Source organism: Megascapheus bottae, chromosome 23 (assembly GCF_031878675.1).
Source record: "Megascapheus bottae isolate mThoBot1 chromosome 23, mThoBot2.hap1, whole genome shotgun sequence".
Taxonomy (NCBI): domain Eukaryota; kingdom Metazoa; phylum Chordata; class Mammalia; order Rodentia; family Geomyidae; genus Megascapheus; species Megascapheus bottae.
In genome coordinates, this window is record NC_143531.1 from 20877869 (window position 1) to 20891699 (window position 13831).

The 13831-nt window shown below is 46.8% G+C and overlaps 1 protein-coding gene across 1 annotated transcript; it reads left to right on the forward strand.

Moving 5' to 3' along the window:
* Positions 1 to 244: 244 nt before the first annotated feature.
* Positions 245 to 7600, forward strand: Sfrp2 (secreted frizzled related protein 2). Its single transcript, XM_090356836.1, has 3 exons — positions 245 to 918; positions 3009 to 3089; positions 6264 to 7600. The coding sequence occupies exons 1-3, from the start codon at positions 414 to 416 to the stop codon at positions 6566 to 6568; spliced, it is 891 nt and encodes a 296-aa protein (XP_090212962.1). The 5' UTR covers positions 245 to 413; the 3' UTR covers positions 6569 to 7600.
* Positions 7601 to 13831: the final 6231 nt, after the last annotated feature.

Genomic DNA, 13831 nt, shown 5'->3' on the forward strand with positions numbered 1-13831 from the left:
GCCCAGCCCCCAGCAGCCCCGAGGGCCGAGCGCGGTGGCCGAGCTCGTCCGCCCGTTGTTTAAAGGGCCGCGGAGCGGTGCGCGCGCAGCCGCATCTGGGGAGGGGGCGCCGCTAGAATTCCCCGGCCCCGGAGAGTAGGAGCGGCCCTCCGCCCCCGCCGCGCTGGCTCCTCCCTTCCTCCCCCCACCTCCAGATTTGCATAAAAAAGGCCGAGAAAACTCTGGCGGCGCCCCTGCCCCGGCTCACTCCGCTCCCCCGGCTGGAGCCCCCCGAGCTGCGGCGCAGGGCCGATCGTCTTGCAAGCACTCGGGCTTGCGAGTCGAAACCCACGATCCACGCGGAGCGCCGCCGCCGGCAGGCCCCGCGCTTCCCGGCTCGGCCTCCTCCGCCCCCCGGGGGTCGCGCAGCCACCATGCCGCCGCAGGGCCCCGGCTCGCTGCTGCTGCTGGTCCTGGCGTCGCACTGCTGCCTGGGCTCGGCGCGGGGGCTCTTCCTCTTCGGCCAGCCCGACTTCTCCTACAAGCGTAGCAACTGCAAGCCCATCCCCGCCAACCTGCAGCTGTGCCACGGCATCGAGTACCAGAACATGCGGCTGCCCAACCTGCTGGGCCACGAGACCATGAAGGAGGTGCTGGAGCAGGCGGGCGCCTGGATCCCGCTCGTCATGAAGCAGTGCCACCCCGACACCAAGAAGTTCCTGTGCTCGCTCTTCGCCCCCGTCTGCCTCGACGACCTCGACGAGACCATCCAGCCGTGCCACTCGCTGTGCGTGCAGGTGAAGGACCGCTGCGCCCCGGTCATGTCGGCCTTCGGCTTCCCCTGGCCGGACATGCTCGAGTGCGACCGCTTCCCGCAGGACAACGACCTCTGCATCCCCCTGGCCAGCAGCGACCACCTCCTGCCAGCCACGGAGGAAGGTGAGCCTTTCCCGGCCCCTCCCCGTCCAGGCGGGGCGGAGGCGCGACGGGAGGGAGGGCCGAGGCGAGCGGGGGGGGGGGGTCCCGCCGCTCCTGCCCCGGTCTGTCACCAGTCCCTCGTGTCCTATTAGAGACGCCTTCCCTCACCTTCACCCCAAGTCTCCTTCCCGGGTTCCACCGGGATTGTGGCGGTGAGCGAGCGCGGGGAAAGCCGCGCTGAGTGCAGAGGCGGTGGGGCGCGCCCTGGCCCGGCTCCGGGTTCTCATCCCCGGCGGGACGCTCGTCCCCGGGCCTTCGCGGGACAGTCAAGATGCACAAACAGATGACCTTGTAAGCTACTTTTCTGGCCCTTTTACTCATTTTGGTTTTCAAGAGAAAAACCAGGACTGGCTCCTAGCATGGGAAATCACTGTACTGGCTGTTACCGCCCGGGCACTGGGGAAGAGGAATCCCTGGAGGTCCTCCTGTCACTATCAGCTTTTATCTTAGGAGTGGTTTTAATTAACTGGAGAAAAATCATGCAAACGTGTTTCCCAACTTTTTAGAAAAACAGCCGGGGAGTTCCTGGGCAAACACCATCAAAGCAATGAAAACCTCATGGGCTCTTAATATTCTTCCTGAAAGGAAAAAGTATACAATGTGTCTGAGCTGATTTAGGTCCCATGGGAGAGCAAAGGCGCCCCTAATCCCTCTCAGAGCCGACCTCGCAGCATCTCCCTTTCAATCTCCTACAGACATCATTAGCTCAAGAAAATGCAAAGTTGTTTAGCAATCTTTCCTGGCAGGCACCAGAAGTTTGCAATCATCTTATTGGTTAGATTTCTAATTTATTGCAAATGTTTGGCATTTTTCAAACATTTGTCCAACGTATACCCTAGACTAACCAAACAGGTTAGTAACATTTCATATACATCTGAGAGTTCCTAATTGGAAATGTTTAATTTGGGAGGGGGTGAAGGTAGTTAAAGCAGTTTTATGTGTGTGGGTTCCTTTTGTTTTTGTTTTTTGTTTTGCTTTGTTTTGGTTTGGTTTTGTTTGGGTTTTTTTTTTTTCAATCAACACCAGCATTGTATGTGGCACATTCCTGCAAAAAGCCACTTTCTTCCTCCAAAATAAAAGTTGATCCATGTCGTTTTGTTCTTTGTGACTATGGACTAATTTGATAAATAACTTTTCTATGATGAGTCACAAAGTTTATCTTCTGTAAAAAAAAAGATTCATTCTCATATTAGTGAAAATCAAATTGCATGTAAATTCTAAAGACAGCATGAAGCACACTTATAAATGATAACGAATTATTTTCTTTTCTTTCCCCCAAGAAATTCAGACTCAGACTCTTTCAATGAGCATTTTGCTAGTCATGTTTATTTGTCATAAGCAAGGAGGGACAAAGAGAGCCCACACAAAGGAACAATGAGCTGTATTTTTACCTAATTCACACTCCAACTTGGCAGAGAGTACAGGTGAGAAAGAACCAGTCAGAGAGGGTCGGAAACTGCCTATATTGGCCCTAACAGCCCAACAGGAGACAAGTCTCCTGATCTAGACTTGAAAGTGTTTTATAATGACCCCCTGGCCAGGCCTTTGCTGAGGATAGGGACTGGGCTGGTCCATAGCCCCATTCCCCTGTTTTATGGTTATCTATTTTTCCATATCCTTCAAGGGTCTTTGGGTGATTTATTTTCTGTCTAGGGAGACATGGGGAAGGACTTTCTTCAGACTTGGTCCCTGACATGGAGAGTAGAGACCTGTCCTAATGGCACAGGCCTGCACACTCTGCTCCCTTTTATGTGAAAGACATTGCTTTATAAGCATAGCCTATGAGCAGTATTTTTTTTGTTTTATTTTCATTTTCCTCAAATAAAATTTAAACAGAAAGAGAATTTTTTTTTTTTTTTTTTTTTTTTAGAAATGATCCATTCTACTTTTCTACAGAAACAGGGATGAGATAGGACACTGCTGCTCTGGCCTGGAGAAGCCCCTTTAACTTTTTCTAAAAGCCACCTGCTGTTCCCTTTAAGGCAAACTTAGCATAAATAAATAAATAAATAAAAGCAAACTTACCAAAAACTGTTTCTCCACATTTCTAGCTCCCAAAGTATGTGAAGCCTGCAAAAATAAAAATGATGACGACAATGACATAATGGAAACTCTTTGTAAGAATGACTTCGGTAAGTAACCCACCCCCCGCCAACAGATCCCACATTGAATAGTTTGGTTTACCATTACGAGTCATTAAGACGCTGCCAGCTAAGAGTCCCAGCTCATTCCCAAGACATCTACTACTCATTCTATCTCAGTTTCCTCCTTGTGTAACAATATTTGAGTTTTATCTTTTTAGGTGAGATTCATTCTTCTCATAAGCAATCATCAAATGATAAAAATGATTCAAATGACCAGTGTACAGTGGCACATATTTTTTCTCATGTGGCTTTTTCATAGACACAAATGTAACCCCGAGCCATATTCTTTCAATCACGAAACATGCATGGGATAGGTACTCCTACTGCTGAAATTAGAACATCAGCGAAAGAGACTCAAGGCCAAAAGTAAACATTCAGCCTGGTATCAAATGGAAATATTTTTGCTTTGTTTATAACTAATAATGATTGGCTCCTCTGTGTGTCAGGGTTAGTGTGTGTGCCACCAAGTCACTAGTGAAATGTAAACAGAATGATTTTCTAGAAGATACACTTCGAAGGTGTTTATAAAGTTTTTGTAAGTCTAGACACACTTGCCATATTTTTGCGATAACTAAGGAAAAAAGAAAACATAGAAATGACCTTTAGCAAGACATGGAAAACATTTGGTGACGTGGGTCCTGGGGCCAATAGAAAGCACAGTAACCTTTCTACATCCGTAACAAATCCTTGCGTGAGTCTCAGGGTAACATCCCAGCTCCCACTGCAAGCAGCTTCGTACTCCTGACTTTTCTGTCCCTGAGATCTCAGGCCCTTGGTTTCTGACAATATCTAGTCACCATACTTTAATCAACTCCAGGTACCTTTCAGAAAGTATCTTGGATTTAACTATACCCTAGGAAGGAGAAAGGAAGAAGGTAGCCCAAAGCTCCAGCCCACACTTCCCATTAGAAGAGCCACAAATGGAGCTCGTAGGCTTTTATGTGTATTCAAATACAGTGTCATCACACCTTTACCCAGACACAGCTCTTAGCTTCCACACTGCAAGACTTTAATCTGTAAAGTACGAGTGTATTCTGGTAGCGTATAGTTGCACTTAGTGTACATATGTGCATGGGCACACGCATGCATGCATGGATATGCACATGAGTGTGGACGTGCAGGTGCGTGAGCGTGCACACACACTATCTGCTTTGTGGTTTACTCAATGGAAAGCCCCCTTTCTAAGGATGCCCCACTAAAGTCTGAGCCAAAAACTAGGTGTATTTGAAAGTGTGGCCATGAAAAAAATCCTTTCAAATCCTACAAGTCCTCATCCTTGAGAGATCACACATGCACACAGCCAGGAGCTTTGCTTTCCATTTCTGCACTCCTCTTTTGATCCATGAAGAGAGAACAATAAAGCCACATTTCAGGAAGTGCATCCTAAACTTTTGGTTTTAATCTCCCGTTGATGCCCTTGATTTGGGAAGTCACGGGTAGAAGGAAAATGTAAAGATTCAGAAATCTTGAGGCTCTGGGGAAGGCCCCACCCCCACCCTGACGACAGGGGGAAGCCAGGAGGCCTTGGCACTTCAGTCACCCAGGTACTGGAATAAGGAATGGCTCAGAACTCCCTTTCTACATGTCCAGAACATGTCTAGGCCAAGTAACATCACCTATGCCTCCTAGCCCAGCCTGCAGCCCTAAGCACATCTTCTAAGGCAGGAAATTATTCAGGAATCTTTCCCGTGGACTGCATCTCCAAATTGGTTATTTGAGAGCTAGAAAATGATGGTGCTGCTCCGCCTCCTCCTGCTCCTGCCGCCGTAGAGGCGTGATTTGCCTAATGTTTCAAGCCTAAGAATGGTATTTTGGACTGAGTGGCCGTCAGGCACATGGCTCTATCCATGCTACAGGCCAGGCTTCATGGTATCCTGTTTTCTGACTTTGCTTCATCCCATAGCAGGGTGGGTCCAACAAAACTATAGTTCACCACCTCCTGGCATCTTTGAGTCCCCTGGCTGAGCTTTTCTCATAGCCGACTTGGCGAGAAAGGCATTCTTAGCAGCATACCCTGGGATTTCGAGGAAAATCTCAGTAGAGGGCTGTTGCTAAAGTGCATTTAGGCTCAGGAGAGTCTGGAAAGCTGCGCTTGTACATCTTCTGTACAGAGCAGCCATCAGGGGCCCCAACAGTCTTAGGACACCTGGGAGTTGGACGGGGAATTAAGAGAACGCGGCAGTGCTGCAGAAGGAAGTTTGAGGGCTGGAGTCTGAGCACGGGACTAAGCCCCATGACCTCACTCACTCGGTAGCCCAATGCAAGTTACTATTCCTGTGGACTTCAGATTCTCTGGGTACTAAGGAGAGGTTTACTACAAGCACCATTTCTAACCTTAAAACTTTTATCCTTTTCCTGCCTCCGTGGTGTCTTGAAATTTAACTCCAGCCTATGCATTGGAAGAGTTTTCTTTCCCAAGGCACACAATAAAATGTGTCTTTTATAGAAAACCACTTACTTTCTGTTTTTAACATTCTAATGAGTCCACATACACATTTTGGACACAGTACATATATGATGTACAATGCCTCAGTCCTGGACAGGCAAACAAGAGCCTAAGAGGATGAGGTCTTCAGAAACATTTTTACAGCTAAACATGTTGTGCCCTTAAAGAGAGTCTTGCATATGTTTCTTCCCCTCCCAGTGACTTTACCAAATCAGATGCAGCTGCAAGATCAATTCTTCTTTCCCGTAATCTGCACTTTAGAGTACAAGGATTGTGTGATACAGTTTCCTTACAGGTTTGTCCAAAAACTTCCCTGCCATAATAAATGGAGTTTAAAGCTGGCAGCCACAGCCAGATCAAGTTTCACTTAGGACTCAAGCATTTGTTTTCCTGCTGAAGTTTCCAATAGGGAAACTCAGTTTGCTGGGAAAAGATGGATGGACCACAACAAGCAGCCTGCTTCCTCAACTAGCATGAGGAAGAAAACGCAATTGCATCCTGCAGTTTGCAAAGGATTGCTGCTTTCACAGCAATCTGACAAATGCATGGGGGCTTTAGAAATGGAGCCACCTGCTGCCTCCCTACCTGCAGCCCCCAGTCTCATTCATTTTAGGAAGCTCTTTTTCATTGCCCCCAGACCAAATCAGAGGAAGGGAGACTCCCCTTCGACGTGTAACCACGTAACTTATGCAAGTCTGCCTGTCTTGTCTTCACAGCGCTGAAAATAAAAGTAAAGGAGATCACGTACATCAACAGAGATACCAAAATCATCCTAGAGACGAAAAGCAAGACCATTTACAAGCTCAACGGTGTGTCCGAAAGGGACCTGAAGAAATCGGTGCTGTGGCTCAAAGACAGCCTGCAGTGCACCTGTGAGGAGATGAATGACATCAACGCACCGTACCTGGTCATGGGACAGAAACAGGGTGGGGAGCTGGTCATCACCTCTGTGAAGCGGTGGCAGAAGGGCCAGAGGGAATTCAAGCGCATCTCTCGAAGCATCCGCAAGCTTCAGTGCTAGTGTGCGTGGCTCCCACCACACAGCCAGCTAGGCTAACCATCCTGCTCTTCCACCTACCCCTTCAGACTGCCCATGCCCAGCTAGCTCCACGCTGGCCAGCCGCAGCCCCGGCACATCCCCTGCCCCCTGCACACCACGGGGCCCCCACAGCATTTTGAGTGACAAGACTCCAGGGCCCTCAGGAAAGGATAGAGGCTTTTCTCATCAAGGAAAACCCCGCCCACATCTTGTAGCGGTATCCACAGTGATTAAAACCATCAGTATTTTTAATGAAGTTTTAAAGCAGCATTTGTGTGTGTGTGTGTGTGTGTGTGTATGTGTGTGTGTGTGTGCGCGCGCGCGCCAATTCTGGAGCTTATACTCAAGGCCTGGGCTTTTTCCCTAGGCTTTGGGGCTCAAGGCTACTACTATTTGAGCCACATCACCACTTCCTGCTTTTTGTTGGTTAATTGGACATCAGAATCACATGGAGTTTTCTGCCTGGGATGGCTTTGAACCCTGATCCATAGCTAGGGTCACCCAGGTATAAGCCACCAGCATCCAGTAAGAAATATCTCACTTTAAGATTAGTTTTGAATAGATGGGGCTGTGACTTGGGTCTGAGTTCTCCTCTGTCTCCTTTCTTTGGTCAGTCAGCTGGTTTTCACTGCTCCTTGAGGTGACTATTATACAGATTGCTTCATTTCTCTCTCTGGTCCAAACCTGTGGATCACACATCTAGTTGAGATAAAGCTGGCCGTTGTCTCAACCTCTCTCCCAGCTGCAGCCTGAGTCTCTGTACCACAGAGCAGAGACACAACTTCCATTTATAAGCAGCAGAGTAACCATTCTCAGTAGCCTGATGAGTTCTTCAAATAAAGGACAAAGAAACTTTGATGAGTTGACTTGAGTACTCAAAGCTTTGTTTAAAATATTTTTACTTAATTTTTGCAAATTAAACCATTGTAGCTGACTTGTAATATACATAGTAGTGTACTTTTTAAAAAAAAAGTTGTAAAAATGTTGCTTTAACCAACACTGTAAATATTTCAGATAAACATTATATTCTTTGTATATAAACTTGACATTCTGTTTTACCTTTGTCTTTTTGTCTTGTCTTGGAACAAGGAGCTAAGAGGGAGCCATGTTCTAGCCTGCTGGCAGTATGAAGTCCTCAGTTTCTCCATCTCCCTTGTAACTCACTTTTCATGAAGATTCTACCATAGCTAGCCCTGTGGGAAGCAGAGGCTTGAAAATGCCTTTTGTTTCTTCTTGTAGCACAACTGTAGCTGTGTAAGGTCAGCTAAGTATGTGGCTATAGTGGTAGAGCCCTTCCTGGCAAGTGCTAGGTCCTGAGTTCAAATCCCAGTATCACCAATAGAAAATGGTTAAGGGTTTTGCAGTTTTGCTTTCCATCTCCTGAACTTTTTTTTATAATGCAAAAGAATAACCATTGCAAAAACATTAATCTTTTCCCAAGTTTAACTGACCCTCAGGTGAAAAAGCTCTGATTTGAAAAGCGTCTCCCAGAAGGTGGGGATCAAAGAGAGTGGACTGGAAAATTACCATTAGGAAAGAAAAGGATAGATAATTGATAAAAGGTCTTAGCCCGGGTTGGGTTGCTGTAACAAAACACCTTAGACTGAGTAATGTGTAAACAGAAGCTTTTCACACTTCTGGAAGTCCAAGTGCAAGGTTAAGGAGCTAATAGATCTGTGGTGTGTGAAGTCTCAATGCTTCCTAGGTGGTGGCGTCGCCTCAAATCACGGGCTCTCCCAGCCGTAACAGTCACCTGAAGGTCCCACTTCCTACTGCCAACTCGAGGGGGACCGAGCAGGAGTTCTGGAGGGACACAAACACACCATTTTATCCGTGGAACCGCCTCAGAAGTGGTAAAGTTAGAAGAGGGAAGATTAGATGGCAGAGCTGTGGTGGAAATATGCCTTCTGTGCTATCTTGGTAGATCAGAGAAACCCAAGGCACTCGTGCCTGAACAAATACACACCAACTAGTTACCAGAGAACAGCAAGCCAATGATGTCAGTGCTGATGTTACCACCTTAGTCTTTGTTCCTGTAGACTGTACATGAGAGGGTGAGGGAAGAGAAGCAACGGACAAAGGATTTTAATACATGCAGAACTGGGAAGTTGTTGATAGTAAGGGGACAGTGACTGGCAGTCTCCCCATGACATCTGAAGTTTATCTGATGACACTTGTCCATTTAGTTGAAAAGATTCCTGGGAGAGAGATCCAAGATGGCGGACTAGAGACAGGGCAATACCACAGCTCTAGCAGAAATACAAAGCTCCTGGACATCCATCTGTGACCCCTGGACACAGCACTACAGTTAGTGTAGCCTCAGTTGCTTGGCCCAAGCAGTGCTTTATATTTTCCTCTGCACTGACACTTGATGCAGGATTCTCATCTGATTCCACAAACACTGGGCACCTATGGACCAGACTTAGAAGGGGCAGGGACTCGTCGTCGATCGAAGTTAATACTCAGCTTCAATATCTGGAATGAGGGACTAGAGACCCTGGAAAGCACAGATAAGACAAAAGGAAGGAAACAGTAAACCAAGGATTTATTTCATCAAGGATCAGGACCAGAAAGGGAACTACAACTGATTCCATTACAACAAATACAATGCAAACAATTTGGAAGAATCAACCTATCTGAATGCTTCCTCACCAATCGAGCCCGAGCCCGAAATTACCTCGCTTACACAATGGGACAAAAAACTTTGGTTCTGTCTAATGCTAGACACACTTCTGCCAGTTGTACCTGAGCCACTCCAATATCTGCCTCTTGTGCAAAACCATGGTCATTTTAAAGGACTGCCTGAAGATCTTCAGGAAAACCACAAAGCAGTCTGAAACAGATGTATTTGCAAAAAAGCTGAGAAAGATTTATTGTCACTTAGAGATAGGGTAAGCAAGCCTGGCACCTGGGATGAGAGTGATACTTCCATAGATTCCAATGGAGAGAGGAGAGAGGACTGCCCCCCAGTCCTGATTCATTCATATTTATTGTAATAGTATATGTTCCTCACATACACTGGTCCCTTGAGATTAAATATATGTAAAGTACCTACCATTAGGCAGCATTATAAAATGTTTATATGTTACCTGGGCTGGCATGTAGCTCCCTGCAGAGCAGTTTGGCTGTTGTCTGGGTACGAAACATAGAAGGTCAAGCCAGAAGTTCACACTGGAGGGTAAAAATAACTGTGCACTTTTTCTTGTTGGTGCCTCTACAAGCTAACTTATTTTAGCACCACCACCTCGCCTCTGGAAGAGCAAATAGCTAAAGTTCAGAGAAGTAGGAATACCAATATTTTCTCTCACAAGAATGTGACTTTGGTAGAAAAAGAGTCAATATGATCTTAGCTATTAACTTAACAAACAGGAAGTATACTAGTGTATCCTGGCCTCCCTTAGAGGTGAGAAATATATACAACATACCACAATTGCTACCTTTGGGTGAATCCAAGTCAGTAAAAAAAAATTTCTAACTTCCGAGCCCAGGCACCAAATATGTTACCAGGAATTTAAGGAAGGTTCTTGACTATGGCAAGGGAAAATTCAAGCAAGATCTGAACATAGTAAAGATGATGGGAAACAACATGTGCCATAGATGTGCCATGGGAAATAGCGCCTCAACTCGTCTTGTGCCATCTTGTGCCATTTTGGGGTTTTTGGGTTTTTTTTTTCTTTTTTTTGCCAGTCCTGGGCTTGAGCTCAGGGCCTGAGCACTGTCCTTGGACTTTCTCAAGGCTAGAGCTCTACCACTTGAGCCTCAGCACCACTTCCGGCTTTTTTCTATGTATGTGGTACCGAGGAATCGAACCTGGGTCTTCATGCATGCTAGGCAAGCACTTTAACCACTAGGCCAAACTCCCGGCCCCATTTTGGGGGTTTTGATGTTGAGTCAAATAAGGACCCTTGAAAACACTGAGACATTTCTTTCCTTTCATCCTCCCTCCCACTCTCCCTCCTTTCCCCTCCCTACCTCCCTTTTTTCCCTTTCCTTTTTGTGTCAGTCCTGGGGCTTGAACTCAGAGACTGGGTGATATCCTTGAGCTTTGCTGTTCATGGCTAGTGCTCTAACACTTAAGCCATAGCTCCACTTCTGGAGTGTGTGTGTGTGTGTGTGTGTGTGTGTGTGTGTGTGTGTGTGTGTGAGACTGGAGACCAAAGTCTTGTGGAGTTTGCTACCTGGGCTGGCTATGGCCAGTGATCTTTAGAGCTTAGCCTTCTGAATAGCTGGGATTATAGGTAAGCCGCAGGTACCCATCCACACTGGAGACATTTTGAAGATTAAAAGGAAATATGGGATCTATCAGATATGTCTGAGGTCATGCCTAATATCAGACATAATATGTGCTTAGCACAAGCCTTCGCATACTGTATGTAGGTGCTTGATAAAGATTAACTTTTTACAGCTAGGACAGTAGAGGCTGGTCTGCCTAGACCAGGATGTCTGGCTCAATGTAGTAAAGTACAACGCTCTCAAGGAAGGCACTGGGCTGAAAGAAAACAAGGAGAGGGGAGGGGAAGGCGCCCCAGGGGGACTGAAATGTGTTCTCTCTCCCACTGACAAGGCCCCTACACTCAATAAACCAGAATGACCCTGGCTGAACTTCCAGGCTTGAAAGTATGGCTGGCTTTTAAAAGGAGTTCTTCTTTTTTCAAGATCAATTGTTCAGAGGACTGAAAAGCTTGCCTTCAGAAGAAGCTCAGTCCTAAAACCTGTAGGGTAAACCATTAAAAAGCAGGAATGTGCCATGTCTCCACGGGAAGCAGGCACACACCACACCCCGCCACCGCAATGCAGATTCTGCCTACTCTCTAAACTAACCAGAAACCAAAGAACCCGAAAGCTGAGCTCTAGCTAACATCATTTAAGTGAACCAGCTGTTATATGAACCTTAAACCACATGTCATTTGGCTGAGGGGGGAGGGGCCGGCGGCCACCAAGAGGCTTATGGGCCCCAGCTCCACACATGAATCTGGAAGGCTGTGGTTGAAAAAGCACACTGCATTCTCCCATAGAAGCAAGGTTGTAAACGGCAATTAGGGCCTCAAGCCAGCTCACAAAAAGTCATGTGACCATAACATGGCCAAACTCAGTACATTTTAGCAAGGGGGGAGGGGGAGTAGCAATCAATAATGTTATAAAACCAATAACTGAAGAATGAGATAAGTGATAAAGTTAAGAATCTCATTTGTTCCAACTAGCCATGCTTAAGCACAAGCAGATTTAATTAAAAGCATTTAAAGCATTAGAAAGCTGCCATCCAGACAGGCTCAGGGTCCAGGGCAAATGGGGAATCTGGCAGTCAGGACTAGACCAATTCACAGGCTTCTGGCTGGTCCTAAAGGGCCTGAGATGGAACCTGAAATCTGGTCCTCAGAGAAGGACTTGGGTAGGACTGGGGAGGAGGAATGAAGACCAGAGGGAAGGATCTCACACAGGGGGGTTGGCTTCAGCAGGGTTGCCTGCTTCCTGTCAGCAGAGTCCAACAGCTTCCCTGCCTTTCTTTTCATATGGATTTCTGAGCTCACAAGCACTCTTGGCTGCTCTCACTGCACTGAAGACTTTGAATCTGGACACACACCCCCATCTTTTGTGGGGAGGGGCTTAAACTCTAGGCCTGGGTGCTGCCCCTGAGCTCTTCAGTTCAAGGCTGGCACTCTACCACTTTGAGCCATAGCGCCACTTCTGATTTTCTGGTGGTTAACTGGAAATGAGAGTTTCATGGACTTTCCTGCTGCCTGGACTGGCTTTGAACTGTGATCCTCAGATCTCAGCCTCCTGAGTAGCTAGGGTTACAGGTGTGAGCCAGTGAGTCACCAGTGCCCCCCCATCCTTTAAGAGACAATCTGCTTGCTAATGTCCCCTTCAGGGAAGAGATGCCCTGCCAGGTGTCTGGGAGAGCCCTCTGACCAGCTGCTCCTTAGGTGACCAACATACAGATAAACAGCTATATTCTGAATCACTTGTGTGAGCTGAAGGCTAAAAAGTAAATACTCATCACTTTTGTCTGTCAATATAAAACAGAGAGAGAGGGGGGGGAGAGGGAGAGAGGGAGAGAGGGAGAGAGGGAGAGAGGGAGAGAGAGAGAGGGAGAGAGGGAGAGAGAGAACAAAACACAGAAAGGAGAGGAATGAACTGGAAAGGAAATTCATTCGTGAAGCAATATAGTAGAATTTTGCAAGAACTAACCAGCAGGGGTCACCACTGCACCAAAGCAGTTCTGTGGCCCCCGGAGGGAGGGACTGAAGGGGCAGGGCAAGGAAGGAAAACTGAAGGGACCCAGTGTTAAAGCCCTCAGGGTTAACACTGTTTAAAGGAGGTTAACATACAGGCATTCCTGTGATTGATACACACAGGTATCAATCTCCTATCAATTACAAAAAAGTCTCCTACTCTTGTTTCTTCACAGTGGTTTATGTATGTCTCCTGTCCATTTTCTATTGACTTAATGTTTAATGGGCACTGTCCTTGGACTTTCTCAAGCCTAGAGCTCTACCACTTGAGCCTCAGCATCACTTCCGGCTTTTTTCTATGTATGTGGTACTGAGGAATCAAACCCGGGTCTTCGTGCATGCTAGGAAAGCACTCTACCACTAGGCCAAACTACCGGTCCAATGGTTCCACCGCCATACTGAAAACTCCAGCACATGCATCTGGGAACATTTCCAACCAAAGTACCTCAGGTCAGTGAACTAGAGCAGAACCACTGGAAAATGAGTAACCCTGGCTACCTACAATCTCATTACCCCAAGGAAAGATGGAGAGGAAGAGGAAAGATTGCAAATCCATAATTACCAATGGAACATTTGAATTTTATCCGCATGTAATTATTGGCCTAATGCCCTGTTTATGAGTGTGAAATTGGTGGACATTTGCTCGTGCTATCCATCATGGACTAGAGACTCCAATCAAGAGCCTAGCACATTCAGAAGGAGGATAAGCCAGATTTTTACAGGTTAAAGGACCTCTACTCCATCTGCAGTGTGTTCATTATTGTTTATTTGGTTGACTTGGAAGAATCCAGATTAATTTAAGAACTTCCTAGACGTGGGAGGACGGAATGAATTAACCCATATATAATATTTTGGTGCAGTTGACACAATGAGCCTTCTACTGGTGTCAGATGTTTATTTCTTCAGGCTCCAGGCCTTGACACCCCCAATTCCACCCTGAATACTTTGCAAGCCGCTGGTCATGCCACCAGGCCATCTGAAAGTGACTGAGCAGCAGAGGGCGGGCCTAGTA